We start from the raw sequence: 19,410 nt of genomic DNA on the forward strand, positions 1-19,410 counted from the left end.
AAAGAAGAAAAACTTATTAAAGGAAAGCTAAAAAGCATTATAACATTCACTGTACGTACCCCATTAAATGTTACGAATTGTGTGGCGCAGAGTGTTAGGGCAGCAGAATGCAGTCCTAAGCTCTCGCTCTCGACCTGAAGGTTACAAGTTCGATCCTCGCTTAGTTCAGGTAGCTGGCTCAAGCTAAAAGGATTTATTTATTACCCCCTAGCAAGCTAAGTACTGATTTTACCAACTCAGCCTTCCATCCTTCTGAGGTTGGTAAAATGAGTTCCCAGCTTGCTAGAGGGTAATAAATATATGACCTGAAAACGCTTTGGAATAAGTTGCCGCTATACAAATAACAAGATTTATTTATTTATTAAATGACCTAAATGGTATGTGCACCTTGCTCTGTATATACCTTATGTAGTTAGCTTTTAGCAGCTGAATTTAGTATCCGGGACCAAAAAAGTGCTGCTATACTGCCACCTGCTGTCTATTTCTATGCATAAACTTTTACTTTTCTAATTTACTGCATATTCTTGATTCTTACTTGGAACATTTGAAGATATAATATGAAGGTTTAGTTTTTCACACTGTTATTTCAAGTTTTTAATTTTTATGCTACAATTTAATTAAAAGTCATAATAGTGCACTGTAGAGAGAATTTTCAGTCATTCATAATCTTTTTGACAGAATAAGACTTTATTGTTTAGCTAGTACATACACTCAAACATACATAATTCAGGATAGGTTCTTTGGTAGAGGTTTATTTGTCTTAACCCATTAACACCACAGGGTGTTGGGTCCTGGGTGTGCGGGGTTTATATGGAGCGGGATTATGACAGCAGACCCCCATCTGCAACAGTTGCCATCAGCGCTAACACTGATTGCAGTTGTTAACCCTCTAAATGCCCCAACAGTGGTTAGGGAATCCCGAATGGCACCCATGAATAAATGCCTATGAAAGTGTGCCTGTAGTGTGCCTTCATAGACTGCTTGTCAAAATGCAGTATAATGTAATACTGTGGTATGAGTGATCAAATAATCGCAAGTTATGGGGATGGAAAAAAAAATAAGTAAAAAAAAAAATGTTTTTAATTATGGAAAAAATAAATAAAAGTAAAAGTTTAATACAAAAATAAAAGCATATTTGGTATCATTCCATCCATAAAAGTCTGGTCAATCAAAGTAACACATTATTTATCTCGCATGGCGAATGTCGTCCGAAACAAAACAGATTTGCGCATTTTTGGTCACATCACCTCCAAGAAAAAATGTATTAAAAAGCAATAAAAAAGTCACATGAATTCCAAAATGGTACCAGTAGAAACTACAGGACGTTCTGCAAAAAGTGAGCCCTTACAAAACGATATCGATGGGAAAAAAAACTCTAGCTCTAAGAAGATGGCGGAATAAAATTATTTTTTTCCAAAGATATTTTATTTTTAAATGTATTACAGCAAAAGTAAAACTATATAAATTTAGTATAACTTTATTCGTACTGTCCCACAGAATAAAGTTATCGGGCCAATTTTCCTGCAATGTGTACGCTGTAGAGACAAAATAACCGAATTGAATAGTTTTTCCATTTCACTCCACTTTGAAATTTTTAACAGTTTTCCAGGAAATTATGTGGTACATTAAATGGAACCACTGAACTAACTCCTTGTATGACTGCTGCCTTCTCTGCTTTAGAGCAATATGTCAACTTGCAGACACTTCAGGCCGGTTTCACACGGGCAACAAAATCGTGCAATATTTGTGTGTTGTGAGAGTCAAATAAGAACCCTATTCATTTGAATGGGGTCATACACATGAGCGATGTCTTCCTGCATGGCACTGCAATGCGATGCGGGAAACATCACAGCATGTCCTATCTTCCTGCGATATCGCCCATTGTTTTCAATGGGGCCGGCAGCAGCAGGGCCCATACCATTGAAAGCAATGGGAGGACTCCGCAATTCTTTGCCACGGCTGTGACAACCCTGGCGGGGGGAATCTCTTCACTCCCTGGCATGGAATTCCTTTAAAGGGGTTGTCTCGCGGCAAACCTCAAAATTTTACCTTACCCCATTCCCCCTGTCACCCCCCTGGCATAAAATAGCAAAGTAAAGCGGTTTTTAAACCGCTTGCTACTTACCGATCCGACGAAATAAGGACTTTAAAAAATCTTCTCTCAAAGATGGCCGCCGGTCCTTTCCCAGGGATGCACTGTGGTTTTCTCCCATGGTGCACCGTGGGTCTTCTCCCATGGTGCACCGTGGGCTCTGTGCGTTCCATTGCTGATTCCAGCCTCCTGATTGGCTGGAATCGGCATACGCGAGGGGGCGGAGTTACGCGATGACGCGTAGAAGGGGCGGAGCCAGAACGCCGCTCGTGCCTGGACCGAGCAGAAGGGGAGAAGACCGCACAGCGCAAGCGCGTCTAAAAAAGCAAGAAGACATCAGAATTAGACGGATCCATGGAGACGGGGACACTAGCAACGGAGCAGGTAAGTGAATAACTTCTGTATGGCTCATATTTAATGCACGATGTATATTACAAAGTGCATTAATATGGCCATACAGAAGTGTATAACCCCACTTGCTGCCGCGAGACAACCCCTTTAAGCCCAAGTGGGGGGAATCCCTTTAGCCCCGCTGAAATAAAGGGATTCCCCACAGTGATGTGAGGCTGCTTTCACATGAAAACGCCTTGCATCCATGGGGCTTTTACGTGCTGGAAAGTGCGATCTTGGGCCATGATTAACGGCCCGGTATCGCCCTCGCCTGTGTGAAACTAGCCTTAGTGATAGCGCTCCTTGCTTTTGCAAAGTCATGGATAGGAGCATACCATATTTGTGAAAATAACATAATAAATCAAATCAGTACTTTGTAAAGACTCGCTGGCATACAGAGGACACATTCTTTTCTTTTATTAAGTAATGTTTTGATTCTCTTAAGCTGTATACATTTATAAAATAGATAATACATCCATTTAAACGGGAACAGACGTGGATTTAGACTGCATCATTGTGGCATTTCTTCTACACGTTGCTTTATTGCTATAAATGTTTTATTGTCTATGCAGGTGAAACAAAAGGCTCGAGCGCTCCTTTATCATCGTCTGCCAGCAGCAACAACAGTTCTGAAGATGCCATAAAGAGTATTCTGGAGCAGGCAAGAAGAGAGATGCAGGCCCAGCAGCAGGCACTGTTAGAAATAGAATCCGGCAATGGTCACAGGTCCATTCCTACACCCCCAAATGTGCACCCCATTCCCTCCACACATAAAGCCCCTCACGTCTACATCAAACAGGAGGACAGTAGCCTTCTAACCAGCACAAGCTCCACACAGACACCCCTGAGTGTTCTGTCTCCAGCCGCTTTTGTACAAAACATCATACGCAAAGTAAAGTCAGAGATAGGTGACGCTGGCTCATATTTTGATCAGCATTGGGCATCTGAGAAAAGCATTCTGAGCTGTCCGTTTAATTCGGTGTCTCCATCATTATCTTCTTCATCATCGAGTTACTCAAGCATGGTAAATGGCCGACCTTGGAAGAAAGGAGAGAATATTGAGACTTCGCAAATCGAGGAAGATGTATCCAATGGAGAGGAAACACATAAGATAGTCGAGATAAAGACAGAGGCTGGAAGTCTGGATAGTCAGAACATGAATCAGCTCTCCTACTACCCTGCCTATGTTCCTAGGAACCTAAAGCCCACAGTTCCTCCTCTCACCCCCGAGCAGTATGAGCTGTATATGTACAGGGAAGTGGACACCTTGGACTTGACCAGACAAGTTAAGGAAAAATTAGCAAAAAATGGCATCTGCCAGAGAATCTTTGGTGAAAAGGTATTGCTATGTCACAGCTGGGTGTTACACCATCTATCATAGCTAATGTTAAATGCCATCTTCTTAAGTTTTCAAATACACTCTACTACTGAAATTGATTTACCCTTTCATATGTGCTTTTGTATATATTTAGCTACATCTGCATTGGAAGCTCTGTTTGGAGCCTCCAGTACAAAATTCTTGACAAAATTGCGCACCATGCTGCGCTGTTTTGTCTGGTAAGATATCTGATTGCATGAGGGAAACCCAACAGAGTGCATTATGGTTAACCTTGTGATTGGCACCTCATACAAGCCTTATCTATATGCCAGTATAATACTTAAAGCCCATTTACACGCAAAGATAATCTTTCAGATGATTGAAAGTTTTAGCGATTGTTTTGCATAAAGTACTTATAGGCACTAATGCCCATTAGTACTTTATCAGCTTCATTTGCGGGCAAATGAGCCTCCTGTAGCTGCTTGCACAACTCAGCAGGTGGTCTGAGCTCTGCAATCAGCTCCTATGTTCTGGCATGCGCTGCTAAGAGAAAACAATGTAATCTCTAGCTGCCATGGAGATAATAGCCTATGGTCTGTTTTCTGGCAAGGGCTGCAGAGAGAATACAATGCTATCTCCTGCTCCCGTGGAGAACGCAGCGTGCTGTCTGAATAATGGTTTTTAAACTCACCTAAAAATTCTTGTTCAGACGAAAAGTGCACAATGGTTGCATTTACATGCAACGATTATCGCTCATATGCAATCGTTTTAACGAATTTTGAGTGCTAATCGTTGCGTGTAAATGGGCCCCAAGCTGCCATCCTCCTCATTAGGTGAGGTGTGTGAGTGGCTGTTTATCCATACTTTGCACCTGGGTGATTTCCCTCATACAGCATTTTGTGTTTTCTGCATGCTGGGAATTGGTCTTTCTGCCTGCCCTTGTATCAGTAAGTATTGAGCTGTTTCTGGGATTTTTCATTATATTTAATGGAATCTGTTGGGTGCCATTTGTGGCCGCCATGTGTCGGATCTGGCATTTCATCTATTTTTGTTGTTTGGCTCCTGTGATGGATCCGAACAATGGAAATGAAAATCGCTGGTGTGAACCCAACCTTAAAAGTGAGTTCCAATACTTGCTAATATTCTTCAGGTTATGTCAGTTAGGGAATCCACAGATTCCATATAAGTCCCATCAAATGCCCCTAAGTCTATATTTACTTCATAATCTAAGGCTGAGCTTCGGATTTGTTCTACAGATTTTCAATTCAGTTTTCTGCAGATCCACATGCATATTTAGCCCTTTTCAATGGGCACATATGCATGGCGATTTCCCTATGCAGCTTCCGCATGGAGTCTGTTTCAAGAAGAGATATGTCACTACAGCACAGATTCCTAATAGAAGCAACAGAGCACTTTAGGATGGGAATTTGATGCCCCAGCATTTTAATAAAAAATATATTGAAAAAAAAAGCTACAAAAGGCATAGCAATGTTTACATAAATGCTATGTATGAAACTAAAGTACATCTGAAATGAAAACAGTGGTAAAGTATAGCATCGTCGAATCGCCTGTAACTCTTGGTGCATCAACAAAGTCTGCAATATCCAGTTAGACTCTGAGCTCCTGCACTCTGCACCCACCAATTAGTTAACTAGACTGGAACACTGTGCAGCTCTTTGAACTGTTTGATGGGTATAATTAGTACTTTTAGAACTTCCAGATATTTGTAGGTTCTACCAACCCCAATAGTGGGTATGTTAACCATAACAAATTGCATGACAGCACTTTCCCACCATAGAATGTTATGACACATTGCTTGGATCAGTGAGGACCGGAGCTTTAAGAGAATTGTATCTAATACAGCCCCATTCAGGGGTCAGGAGTGGTTGGCTATATACCACTTTAATAGGATTTCTGGTTTTGAGTAAATAAAGCTTAATTATTGTATGATGAAAACCCTTCTGTAGACGTAGCAGGACAGTTTTTGGCCACACAGTAAAATACATGACTACTGCACATTTCCAGAAGCTGAAAACTTGGAATCCGTATTTTGTTGTGTAATGACTGTATCCCATGCTTTCACTCAGGTGCTGGGATTATCTCAAGGCAGTGTGAGTGACATGTTGTCCAGACCAAAACCATGGAGTAAGCTGACCCAGAAAGGACGTGAACCTTTCATTCGCATGCAGCTGTGGCTGACGGATCAGCTTGGTCAAGGGATTACCCAACACCCAGCTCTGTCACAAGGTACTTACTTAAACGGCTACTAAACAGTAGACCCATTTAATTGTAGCTATAAGCAGTGTTCAGTAAGAGAGAGTTTAACGTAAAACTATACAGGTCAAAGTGCTTTAGGCTGGACTTTTGTCTCTCTGACATCTATCACGTGTTAGAAGGATTTATACTATATCTCCAATTTAGTTGGAAATGGCTAGTCTCCCTCACACTCTTTAACCCTTTCCAATCCACTGTCTGACGCCTGAAGACATTCTTATTGAAGGCTGTACAGCTCCGATGTCAGAAGACGTCCGGCAGGCTATTCTTAATGTATATTACTGGCCGCTGTGTTGTCGGGGCCTCTCCAGCTTGTCATATACCGCAGGACTGGCTCTAACCAGCAGGTGGCGCCATTGTATATTGTCAGAAAGAGAAAGCCCCCTAGGAAACCCTAAATCCAAATTTGGATTGCAAAGGGTTAACTCTTTTAGAAAAAATTGTTTCTTTGACAGTCACCAGTGGACACATTACATTGCTTCTGCGAAGGTTCCTATAAATGCGTTCCCTGTCATAATTCTATATGTTCACATCTGCTAAAGCTGTTCGCACATAACTTTCCACACTTACATGCACTTATGATTTCCAGCTACACAAAGGATGCAGAAAGCACTAGGTTTCCCCCAACATGCTGGGCATGAGACACTTTTATTTTGCACTGGGGATGTGGACCAGACTTTTGGCCTGGTCTGCCACCTTCAACTGTATCCACATCCTTAGGAAGCAGATGGAGTTGAAACCTATGGCAGAGCTGGAAGCCACGGGCTCCCTGCTCTTCCATTCTGAAGGCTTCAGACCTGCAACCTATAAACTCTGAGATACTGGACAACAGTATCCCGATGATGATGTCACTGAATTGCACTGCCTGGATTGGGAAACTGATTTCACAGGACAGTAGAGACCTCACCACACTACTCATTATGGGATCAGGATAAGGGGAGTATAAGTTTGATTATTTTTTGGAGAAAAAAAGAGGGTTTCCTTTGAGGAGGCACTATTTTACTATTAGGGGGCACAAAGGTGGGCGTTTTTCTTGTTTTTATTTACATAGTTGTCTATACACTCAGATAAGCAATGTTCTAAGAATTTTTTTTGTTTGGCGTGTCTTTTAAGGTACAACGAGTCCCTCTGAAACACATCCCTCCCCATCTCCACCACCAAGCCCATCTGACCAAGAAAAAAGTCCATCTGAGCCAGTTATGTTAAACTTGGAAAGTAGCAAAGAGAATCAACAACCAGAGAGTAGATCTGCTTCTTCACTCAGTAGCAGAACTTTCCCAAGCCCTCACCCAGCGACCACGGCAGGTATCCAAGAGATTGTGGCAATGTCTCCAGAGCTTGACACCTACTCCATCACTAAGAAGGTTAAGGAAGTGTTGACAGACAATAATTTAGGTAAATGCTCCTACAGTCTTGCCAACATGTGTAGAAATTGATATTGTTGGTAATAGTTTAGCTTTTGCTTCTCAGAAATGTTGTTTTAGATAGTAATGACAGCACACCTACTCGAGTGGGTTTCCAACTTATTTTTCATTAGAAAATACAATATTTTGATTTTAGTACAAGCAGGCAATCAGATGTGCTTCTGTCCAGCAGATGGGCCGTGGGTTGTGCATACCTGATTTAAAGGGACTGCTGCTTGGTACCAGATACCACAGGATACTTTCAGAGGTCTTGTGGAGTCCATGCCTTGACAAGTCAGAGATACTTTGGTGACACAAGGGGGGCCTACACATTACTAGGCAGGTGGTTTTAATGTAATGGCTGATTTGTGTATATGTCTGTGCCTTTATTCTTTTTTATAGGTCAGAGATTATTTGGAGAAAGCATCTTGGGTCTTACTCAGGGGTCTGTATCAGATCTACTGTCCAGGCCCAAGCCTTGGCATAAACTGAGTTTAAAGGGCAGAGAGCCGTTTGTTCGCATGCAGCTATGGCTGAGTGACCCACACAACATTGAAAAACTGAGAGACATGAAAAAGATGGAAAAAAAGGGTGAGTATTAGAGATGAACCGTACACTAATACACAGCAAAAGACAAAAACGATCACTGTGCACTGATCTAACACTAGGTAACAAGCATGTAGATTACTACAGATCTCTTTAAAAGCGTTGTTTGGTTGACAACTAATTTTGTAAAATCGGATCCAAATGATTTAACCCCTTAAGGACCAGACACATTTTAGGGATTGTACCCATGTGGTGGTTTTACTGCCCTATTTTTTTTTTCCTTCAGCTACCAAAATTATTTTTGCTGCGTTTTTCTTTATCCGTGACATATAAGGCTAATTTTTTAATATCTTTTTCACTAACTTTTTTCAGTTTTTTAGTTCTATTGGGGGTAAAACGCTAAAAAAAAATGTAATTTTCTTTTTTACATTTATAGTTTTTTTTTAAATTTAGTATATTTACACTAAAATAAAGTATGGGAATGGGTTGCTTATTTTATTCCTCATATTGTTCCTCAATATGTATAGTTTTGGATTACAGGGTGCATACAGCAACGGTTTTGATTGGCGTCAGATTTGGGTTGTTTTCTTTCTTATGTATATATTTTTATTTTATTTTGTAATTTACTAAGTAATTTTTTTTTTACTATCTATGTCCCCCATGACGTCATATCAGACCTCTGGGGGACATTCACATGGTCTTTTTTTGCTTATTTGACATTTTTTCACTGTAGCTGGTGCATCCATAGAAGCCCCAGGTACAGGGAAAACATCCCCCTGTAGTGACATTAGTCACTGGCAGAGCTGATCAAGGTCTGCTAAGACCCTGTAGCTCTGCTGTGCCAGGGGATCTTGGTGGCCAGAAAGAGTTAAAAAACACTTCTGTCTCCTCCTCGAGGTGATCAGCTGTGACTAACAGCTGACAACCCGACCTGCTTCTGATTGATTGCAGAGGGCAAGCAGGGGCTTTAATCCTGTGCCATATTTTTACTATCGGCTGGGATTAAAGCCCAGGACCAAGCGCCGTAAATTTACTGTGCTTGGTTCTTAATGGGTTAAAACAATACAACAGACAGTGCTTAGCCATCTCCAGCAATCCAGCGCTGCATGCCCACAATTCTCCGGGTATGTGTTGATAGCAGAAGTCAGGGGACCGTTGCCTGCCAATCAGAGGCCGCAGTGTCAATGCCCGCTCTCCTGACATCAGTGCTGACATCTGGGTGCCATGATGCCAGGAGTTTGGAACGGTGATGCTGGGGCCTCTGATTGGCAGTCAGTGATCACCTGACTTCCGCTGTCAGCACATACCAGGAGAATCATGGGGCTGTAGTGCTGGATTGCAGGGGCTGATGGAGGTAAGTACCCTGTGTTTCATTGTGTTAAACCATAGGGATCTAATTTTACAAAGTTAGTTTTTAACAGGACAACCCCTTTGATTTCATGAAGGTTTAATAATGTTTTTGTACACTTTTGTATGTATGCATAGATAGACTGTGAGGTACATGAGAAGTGAGACAACAACACCTCAGACAATAGAGATTAATTGAATCTCACGTACAAAAACTATTCTGTCAAAAAGTATCAGCATTGCCCATGTCAGACAGATTTTGATTTGAAATCCTTTCAATTTTCAGTTTGTGAGTTTTGGTCACATAATAGTCAAAGTAAAGTCTCACAAACTCAGTGGAGAAAACAGTTGCAAGAATTACAACCTTTGTTCCTTGATTTTACCAGAAACTTTGTGGCGCTCTCAGGTTAATGTGGCCATACACTTTAGATAGCTGTCAGCCAAGCGCTCGTTCAGTCGACATCTATTGCTCTTAAAATACACATACATGCTGTGCACAGCCGAGTGGTAATGTGTTCTCGATAAGCAAAGAGAAAGAACAGAAATAATTTACCACGGTGCGTTGAATACATGAAGAGTCCTCTTTGTGTATTGAGTGCATCCTGGAGCCTACGCTTTCCTTCTCAGAATTGTACGCCACGTCTGACCTGGTGTACATTTCTCGTATAATTTATGCCAGGTTCGGGCATAAATTATACATAAATCTGTTGATCTGGGGCGGGCATGTCCCCTAGAAGCTCCACCCACTTTTCAGGGTCGGTGCAGAAAGCTAAAAATTTGCTTCATGTCAGAAAGTGGCATAGGAGCTTTCATAAATGTATCCCATAGTATGTAAATTTATGTATATGTTTGCCCAGTATACATTTGAATCCACCTGATAAAAAAACGAAAATAGTGTTCCATTCGTCTGGAACGATTGTATATTTCTGGAGACATTAAGTAAGTGTGAAAATTGACTTAACATTTTCCAATCCAGTATCAGACCTCATCCGGCATTCCAATTTCCTTGCCTAGTTCTGATGTCTGCGAGGTCCAACACATGTTTCTAACACTAGGCAGGACAGCGCAGCTCCGATGTCAGAGGCTGTTCTGCATATGTATGTTACAGTATGCAGGATAAGGCTGCAGAGCTGCTCTGTCCTGCTTAGTGTAATGTACATATGCAGAACAGCCTCTGACATCGAAGCTCTGTCCTGCATACTCTATTCATTTCTAATTGACACAAGACCATGCATTTCTAAGTTCTCTAATTCTCTCTATCTATCTATCATTAGAGAAATTAGAAATGAATAGAGTCTAACTCTAACTCACATTTAATTTGCAAAAGATTTGCTAATAAGATCATCATGACGGATCATTTTTATGTGTTTCTGTTGAGTAATTCTAAAGAATCCACAACATACTTTCCCACTCCAAATAAATAAGTAATAAATAATAGAGCTGGGTAGTGTGCGGGCGGCAGGGAAATAGAATTGGAAACATTAGAGTTGCGAAAAGAATGTGGAAAAAAACTGGTGTGGGGGCGCAACCCTCTAAGCTACTAGAAGATAAAAGATCCAATATGTGATAGTAAAGGCACTTCTTTTATTATTTTACAAGATAAAAATCAGCAATTGAAAACGCGTTTCGGGGACGCACCCCTTCGTCAGTTCGGCTAGATTGGACACAACAGGATGCCTGGGGATGACACAATCCCAAAGGTGTTTTGGGTGTGCCAGAGGTCCTGTTTGTGGCAAATGGACAGGGGAGAAAGAAGTGCTTCAGCTGAAACGCGTTTTCAATTGCTGGTTTTTATCTTGTGAACTAATAAAAAAGAAGTGCCTTCACTATCACATATTGGATCTTTTATCTTCTAGTAGCTTAGAGGATTGCGCTCCCACATCGGTTTTTTTCCATATTCTTTTCACTACACTCACGCCCATCCTGGTGGAGTGTCATCTGGTTGGCAGCACCTCCATCATTTGAAATACTCCATCATTGGAAACACTTTGTACTCCAGAAATATTCCACCACCCTCACTGGGTCTTGCTCCACCCTCCTATTTCATCTCTTTTACTAATATTCGAGTTGAGCGATCATACCCTGCTGAGCTTGATGCTCGTTTGAGTATTAGCATACTCGATGGTGCTCGTTACTGGAACGAGCATCATGCTGTGTTCGACCCCGCCCCAGTTTTTGGCGAGAGAGAGACCCACATACAAAAATACTTCAGAGAGAGAGAGGCACACATACAAAAATGCTCGAGTCTCCCATTGTTCATTACTCGAGTAGATCTCTCAAATTTTACGAAAAGCTCGACTGGAATAACGAGGACCCGAGCATTTGGGTGCTCGCTCATCTCTAATTAACATACATTAATTTATTTCAAATTTATGCTGTCAGCTTTTCTGATTTTAATTTCTGATCATAAACTGGAAGTTATGATGTTTGTCCAGGATTGGAAAAAAAGATCTGCTGTTTTTCCAGCAAGAGATCCACAGCTGTTCATGGTGTCTGATATTTCATCTCATCCCCATTCTAGTGAATGGAGCAATACCAACACAGCCCTTTTGTCTAATCCTCCACAAACTCCTTTATAGGATACGGAGTTAAATTAAAAACATCATAGCTTCTGTTCTATGTCCCCATTATAATGCAATAGCGAGGCCACATTTTGACGTTTTGGACACCAATTAACAAAAAGGATATCGGGAAGCTGTATAAAGTTCAAAGAAGTGTAACCAAATGGAAATGTTGTCAAAATATATTTACTTTAGAGAAGAGAAAACTAAGAAGGATATGACTGCATTTTATGTTACTGCTTGAAACTTTTGTTATGTTTGCAGACTCCACCAAGAACTTGGGAAGCCAAGAAAATAGATTTAAAGGGGTTGTCCCGAGGCAGCAAGTGGGTCTATACACTTCTGTATGGCCATAATAATGCACTTTGTAATGTACATTGTGCATTAATTATGAGCCATACAGAAGTTATAAAAAGTTTTATACTTACCTGCTCCGTTGCTAGCGTCCTCGTTCCCATGGAGCCGACTAATTTTTGGCCTCCGATGGCCAAATTAGCCGCGCTTGCGCAGTCCGGGTCTTCAGCAGTCTTCTATGGAGCCGCTCGTGCCAGAGAGCGGCTCCGTGTAGCTCCGCCCCGTCACGTGCCGATTCCAGCCAATCAGGAGGCTGGAATCGGCAGTGGACCGCACAGAAGAGCTGCGGTCCACGAAGACGGAGGATCCCGGCGGCCATCTTCAGCGGTAAGTATTGAAGTCACCGGACCGCCGGGATTCAGGTAAGCGCTGTGCGGGTGGTTTTTTTAACCCCTGCATCGGGGTTGTCTCGCGCCGAACGGGGGGGGGGGTTTAAAAAAAAAAAAAACCCGTTTCGGCGCGGGACATCTCCTTTAATTAGTCTGCATGCACATGGCCGGGTCGGATTCCGCATGCGGGACCCTGCAATGGAATCAGACCCCGTGCCAGCCGGTGACCCCTCCCCCCCCGCGCGCGCATACGTGTCCACATTGATCTTCTCTCTGCCGCGGATGTACCGAACGGTGCACAATGCGCAGTGCAGAGAATGTCTCGCATCTGTGGCAATTTCGAAATTGACATTTCGTAATCGCCGCAGGCCGGACAGCTTCCATTGGCTGCAATCTAAGCCATCTGCGCAAGTCATGCACAAAAATAGATCATGATGCGGTTCTTCCTCTGCAAGCGAAAATCGCAAGTGATTTTTGCTCGTGTGCGTGGAAGAATTAATTTACATGGCATGCTATAGACGGACATTGCTGCAGAATCCCTGGCCAGTACTGTTCACCCTCACCTATATTACTGTTATTAGGGCAGCTAATAGGTTCCATAATTTAAAGAAGTTTGTCCTGACAGATCCAATTGAAAATTTTAGGAGTATTGAATGTTTCTGACTACTTCCTCATGTGAAATGTAGCTGGTTTGCGCATAGGAGAATTCCTCATAGAATATACACACTGGGGCACATTTATGATACTGACTAAAAGAAAAACTGTCTTTGTTGCCCATAGCAACCAATCACAGTTCAGCGTTCATTTTTCAAGAGCTGAATCCAAAATAAAAGCTGCACTGTCATTGGTTGCTATCATAAATCTTCTCCCACTCTGATTGTCAGTACATCGTATTCTGTTCCTGGATGTTGATACAGTAAATTAAAGGTATTCATGCAATACAACACAGTGCAAAAATGTCAATGTATTAAAAAAAATATTTGTTACATTTAGCTTATCTGAAGCGTCGCTATGGTCTTATAAGTGTTGGCTCGGACAGTGAATCTTCCAACACTAGAACAGATTGTGCAAGCCCCAGCCTCCAGCCACAGGATTACAATCTAATGCAAATGAAGAAACCAAGAGTGGTGCTTGCACTGGAAGAGAAGGAAGCCTTGAAGAAAGCTTATCAATTGGAACCTTACCCAACGCAGCAGACTATCGAACTACTCTCCTTACAGCTGAATCTTAAAACCAACACAGTCATTAACTGGTTCCATAACTACAGGTAAGACCAGAAACAGTCCGCTGGGACACAGGCATTATGTAAATAGTTTAAAGGGAAACTAAGATATTGATGATGTATCCACAGGATAGGTGATCAATATCAGATTGGTAGGGGTCTGCCACTTGGGACACGTGCTGATCAGCTGATTGAAGTAGCTGCAGTGCTGGGGTGAGTGGCGCGTTCACTTCACTGCATACCAGCCACTGCACAATACATATCATAGAGGCAGTGCCTAGTATTAGAGCTCAGTTCTTTTAATGGGACCAATGAACATGACACCACAGGTGCTGAATGGCAGACCCTTACAATCTGATATTAATGATCTGTCGTGAGGCTAGATCATCAAGAACCGAGTCCTGGAAAACCCTTTTAACTACTGTAATCCTGGAAGTTAAATAAAGGTACCTTTATCGTGACCATTGAAAGGATTTTGATTTACTAATCGGTCAGTTCTTTTTCCTGTACTTTGTCGTTAAGTTTTTTCTACAGTCTTTCCAATATTAACGTCTGTCAGATTTTATTTACGCGGGCTCTGTTCACAAGAGTTTTCATCATCCTGTTTGATATTTTTGAGAACAAAATAGAGCAGTCTAAAGTGCTATTTTTGCCATCAAAAATATTAGAAGCTCAATAGTTGTTTTTACTTGGCTATGTACAGAAGCCATAATGCTAATGAGAACAGAATCCAACGATATGAACTATGGATGCTGTGTAAATAAATGTTAAGACAAAAAAGAATGCAATTATTTGGAAATCTCATATAAGCCTATTTTATTTACAACAGAACTTAGAACACATATCAGAAGTTGAAAGTGAGACATTTTTCCATTTCCTAAAAAAAAAATTGACTCATTTAGAAATTGATGGCAGCAACACAACTCACAAATCTTGGGACAGGGGTAACGAAAGGCTAAAAAAGTAAGTGGTACTAATGAAAACCAATGGTGGGTCAATTTTCACATAAGTATGTATAAATAGATTATGTTAGAGAGGCAGAGTCTCTCATAAGCAAAGATGGTCAGCAGTTCAAAAAACTTCAAGTTCTGTGAAAAACTGAGTCTAAAAATTGTGGAACGATTTCAGAAAAATGTTCCTCAACGTAAAATTGAATACTCTAAATATTCCACGATATGCAGGACATAATATAATGAAAACCTTAAGAGAATCTGGAGAAATTCATGTGCACCAGAGACAAAGACAATATTGGATGCTTGACATGTACGGGCCCTCAGACCGCATGGCATTAAAAATAGGCATGATTTAGAGGTTTTAGAACAACTTATGCTCCCATCCAGCCATCTCTTTCAGGGGAGGCCTGGCATATTTCAGCAACACAATGCTAAACCATATCTGCAGTCATAAGAACTGCATGGCTTCGCAGAAGAGTCCGGGTGCTGAATTGGCCGCCTGCAGTCTAAACCTTTCACCAATGGAACAACATTTGGTGCATTATGAAACAAAAAATCCGGCAAAGAAGACCCAAAGGTGTTGAGCAGCTAGAGTCCTACACCAGACAGGAATGGGACAACATTCCGCTCCCAAAATTCCAGAAATATGTCTCCTCACTTTCCAGACGTGTACAGACTGTTATATTCAATTTCTGATATATGTTCTGTTGTGAGTAATATGTGGTTATATGAGATTTACAAATCATTGCATTCTTTTTTTCTTTCCATTAATTTACATTATACACAGTGTTACAACTTTTTTGGAATTTATATAACCAAGTGCTTAGAATATCAGAACAAAATAATCATTTATTGCGGAAAACTGAACACTTGAATGGAGGTTCTAGTACCCTGTTGTACTGCCTCTAGCTTGGATGGAAGATGTGATATGGACGGGCATGAAGGCATACAGGTACCATATGGTATCCTACGGCATATGACTTTCTGATCACTTTTCGAGTCAGTATGACCAAAAACCACAATTTTGGCATTGTGTAAAACGTCTAGTTCTGTTTTCTTTTTTTTAATTTTAAATGGCATTCAACATCCAGCATAAATAATGCAATATTTTAATAGTTCGACTACGGTGATACCAGTTTTTATTTATTTTTTACTATTTTTTAGATGGCAAAGGTTTTTTTTATATATATATTTTGAAAAACTTTATTAAGCTAACAGCTTAGATGCTGCAGGTCAGTATTGGCCATGGCATATAAGGTGTTAAATAGCTATAGAGGCGGGTGTCGGCTGTTTAGCACAGCTGTTACCTATAAAGCATGGAGCAGGCTTAACTACATGTACGTCCTCTTGCGCAAAGAGGTTAAAGGGGTTCTGTCACTAAAAAAGAAAAATGCTATACTTATCTATTCCTCCCCCATCAGTCTACTTACCAGATCTTCACCTCCCCCATGTTCTCCTGTCTCCTGCAGTCTGGGGGCTCACTTCAGCTCCAGCTGCCTGATTCTTCTCCTTCCTGTGAGGTTACGTACATTTGGTTGGCAGTCTCCCAGTGTACATTATGTCACAGCTCACAGGCCAGCAGCAGGACTGGATATCTTCTTCAGAGATTGCTCATGCGAGCTATCTCTGAAATAGCTTACAATTCCTTCCTAGGCAGTGAAGCTACAGCACAGGGATGTGACCTTCACTGACCCAGCCGGAAGATATTTGAGATAACCAGCCCTCATAGCAAGCTGGTCCCAACCTGCAGTGAGCTGGCCTGGGGCGCTTGAGAAGCTCAACCAGGAGAAGATGTGATAAGGAGACTGACAGGGAAGGGATAGGTAAGTTTAGATCATTTTTTTTTATGACAAAACCCCTTTAAGCATCAAAGCCTCCATTCATAGGTTATTCAAAGTCATGTGAGCATTGGCATGATGGGGACCAGTGAGCCTAATTTCTAGTTAATCATAGCTTAGTCTGATTTTGTCTTTTGTTTCAAAGTGAGCAGCAAGTCCCATTAATTGTCTTGGCACTGCTTTGTATTTTGGATCCTTTTTCCTGCATACTTTTTAATTTATTTCACCTTGTGCTTTTCTGTATCAAACACGTGAGCTTATATATATATATATCCAAGTAGTTTCACTAAACACTTTATTTTAGGAGATATTTTGCATGGTGTACTTAATATTCAGGGGTGCCTGTAATGTTGATCACAATTGTCACAATATATAAACTACATATACGAGGGATGTACAACTAGTAGTCCCGTGGCAACATGCAGCCCTTGAGGATATTCTTAGTGACCTCAGCTGTCTAGTCACAGAAATAATTTGTTTCTGGTGGCTGATCACATGTACTTTCCATGTCATTGAGAAGAGGACTGCCATGTAGCTTGGTAGCAGGAACTGTTAAGTGCAATTTTTGCCCTTTTTTGCCATCTCTTTGTTCCCCATACACTGACATGCCAAAAGTCTATGGCACTGGAGCTAATATCATGTAGGACCCCATCTAGCCTGGCCAAGTGTAGCAATTCGACGTGGCATTGATTCCACAAGTGAACGGAAGGCGTCTGGAGGATTGTTGAGCCATGTCATCTGGATAGTCGCCCACAGCTCCGTTGGGCATATGTTGGGTAAGTGTGCAGGCCACACCATTTGTAGGAACTCTCCAGAATGCTTCTAGAACCAATTCTGGACAGGTTGGGCACAATAACACAGTGCATTATCCTGTTGGAATATCCCATCATTGTGGGCATATGTGAAGTCTATGAAGGGCTGCAAATGGTCACCAAGGAGTTAAATGTGACACGGTCCGGTCAGTGACATGTTTAAATGGACCAGTGATTTCTGCCAGAATTGATGGTTTGGTCACACGGACAACTCTAGGTCACAATCAGCTACTGTGCTTTCCACTGTGCTAATGCCTTCAATTGCTTCCCTGGTACACAGTTGACACTGTGGATCGAGGAATGTTAAATGCCTTCACAACTTTGCAAATGGCATCCTTCTGTCATCCTCTATGGTGCCTTATTTGAACTCTTGATAATTCACATTGCCTGGCCATGAGCCTAACAACTTATACAGTCACCTGAAATAAGCCACTATCTAATCAATTTACATACTGCTGCCCCATGGCTTTTGGCATGTCAGTGTATATCAGCAGAATGGGGGACCTCTGCCCTCTGTTTGGTACTCCGCAAACTAGTAGATGAAGTAGAGAACTGACTGTGTATGGTTGCAGCTATCTTCATTGTGGTTTATGAGAGTAGTCAAACACTTGCCTGTTTCAGCATATCACGTTAACTGCAATGGAGAGGGCCACATGCATGCATGGTCTCTTCCTTTTTTGGATTGCGAACAAGGGAGTCCTAGAAATGGAATCAGCACCTAAGAAACATTTATGGCATATACTTTTGATATGTCATAAGTGTCTGAAATGCTATTACCCAGTTTTATTGCGGCCCTTGGCTAGGTTCAGTCTGACATTGGGACCCATGGATCCAGAAAAGGTTGTGCATCCCTGGTATATGCAGTACTCTATATAGCAGTACCACATACGAGCGTCAGTAGAGCTAGAGATGTCAGTAACATAAGGCAAACCAAGCAGAATTCAAAGTGGATTTCTATTTGTGCATTTACCTTTCTATTCCCAGTGTCTTCATTTTTCTTCTACATTCCCCTGTGTCTGGCAGCTTCAGGCTGCGTCTGACTTTGGTTGACAGGTCTCTGGAGATATTCCAATCTGAAGGCTGCTCGGAAAAGCCTTTGATAGATTATTTCAGTTATCCATGAATGGGGACTTAGTCCTTTGGGGAAGGGGGTGGGGGGTAGGGGTGACATAGATGGGATGCAATTGTTTTTGTTTTAGAAAAAAACTGTCTTATGTGTCTATTTGTCTTATGTTTATCTTAATTTACATTTAGAGAATGACATTAGAAAAACATGTTATGATATTTAGCACTTATTTATCCTTGCTGCAAGGGGAAAAAATAAACTATAAAATTGGCTAATGTGGTAGTTTAGCAAATTATGTATGTATTTGATTTTAAGCATTTACAGTATCTAAACCTGGACCGTCCAACTAGAAACAGGTATGTGTCTCTTATATAGTAATATGGGTGATGATAGAATACTACTGAATAGGCAAAGTCTATGGAACATTCCGGACAATGAACCATTGAAAAACCTTGGTGGTTCACAACCATTTCCAGGAGCATATGTTGGACAGCTCTGATTCAAAGAAGGTGCATGCTGTATACTCTTCTTTTTAATCATGAAATCATTAAAGAGTTGTCCAGAGTTTTTAAACAGACATGGCTTCTTTCTGCCACAAACAGTGCTGCACCTGTACACAGGTTATGTGTGGTATTGCAGCTCAGTCTCATCCCTTTAAAGCAAACCTCTGGTTTTGGACAAAATTCTGCCCTGGGACCGAATGGGATATATTGAAGTGACCCTACAGTTGGCATTGGCTATCTTGTCTCAAAATGGGGCCCCAAATTGGTGGAGTGAAGAGATGGCAGATAATATCAACTACAGGTATTATAACCCCTTCAGTCCTGGTACAGAATTTAGTAACGAAATCGGAAGGTCACTTTAATAGATTTGAGCTGTAATACCCAACACAACGTGTCGATACA

The 19,410-nt window shown here is 41.4% G+C and overlaps 1 protein-coding gene across 4 annotated transcripts in view; it reads left to right on the forward strand.

Annotated features, from left to right (window-relative positions):
• CUX2 (cut like homeobox 2) overlaps positions 1-19,410 on the forward strand; it is a 372,532-nt gene that overhangs the window by 351,444 nt on the left and 1,678 nt on the right. For 3 of the 4 annotated variants that reach the window (XM_066603238.1, XM_066603240.1, XM_066603241.1), the window contains 5 exons: positions 3,055-3,821; positions 5,888-6,047; positions 7,188-7,469; positions 7,880-8,068; positions 13,608-13,881. In XM_066603238.1, the coding sequence (XP_066459335.1) occupies positions 3,055-3,821; positions 5,888-6,047; positions 7,188-7,469; positions 7,880-8,068; positions 13,608-13,881 (1,672 nt within the window). The remainder of the gene's footprint in view (positions 1-3,054; positions 3,822-5,887; positions 6,048-7,187; positions 7,470-7,879; positions 8,069-13,607; positions 13,882-19,410) is intronic. The other variant, XM_066603239.1, reaches the window with a different exon arrangement.

This window comes from Eleutherodactylus coqui, chromosome 5, assembly GCF_035609145.1.
Source record: "Eleutherodactylus coqui strain aEleCoq1 chromosome 5, aEleCoq1.hap1, whole genome shotgun sequence".
NCBI lineage: Eukaryota > Metazoa > Chordata > Amphibia > Anura > Eleutherodactylidae > Eleutherodactylus > Eleutherodactylus coqui.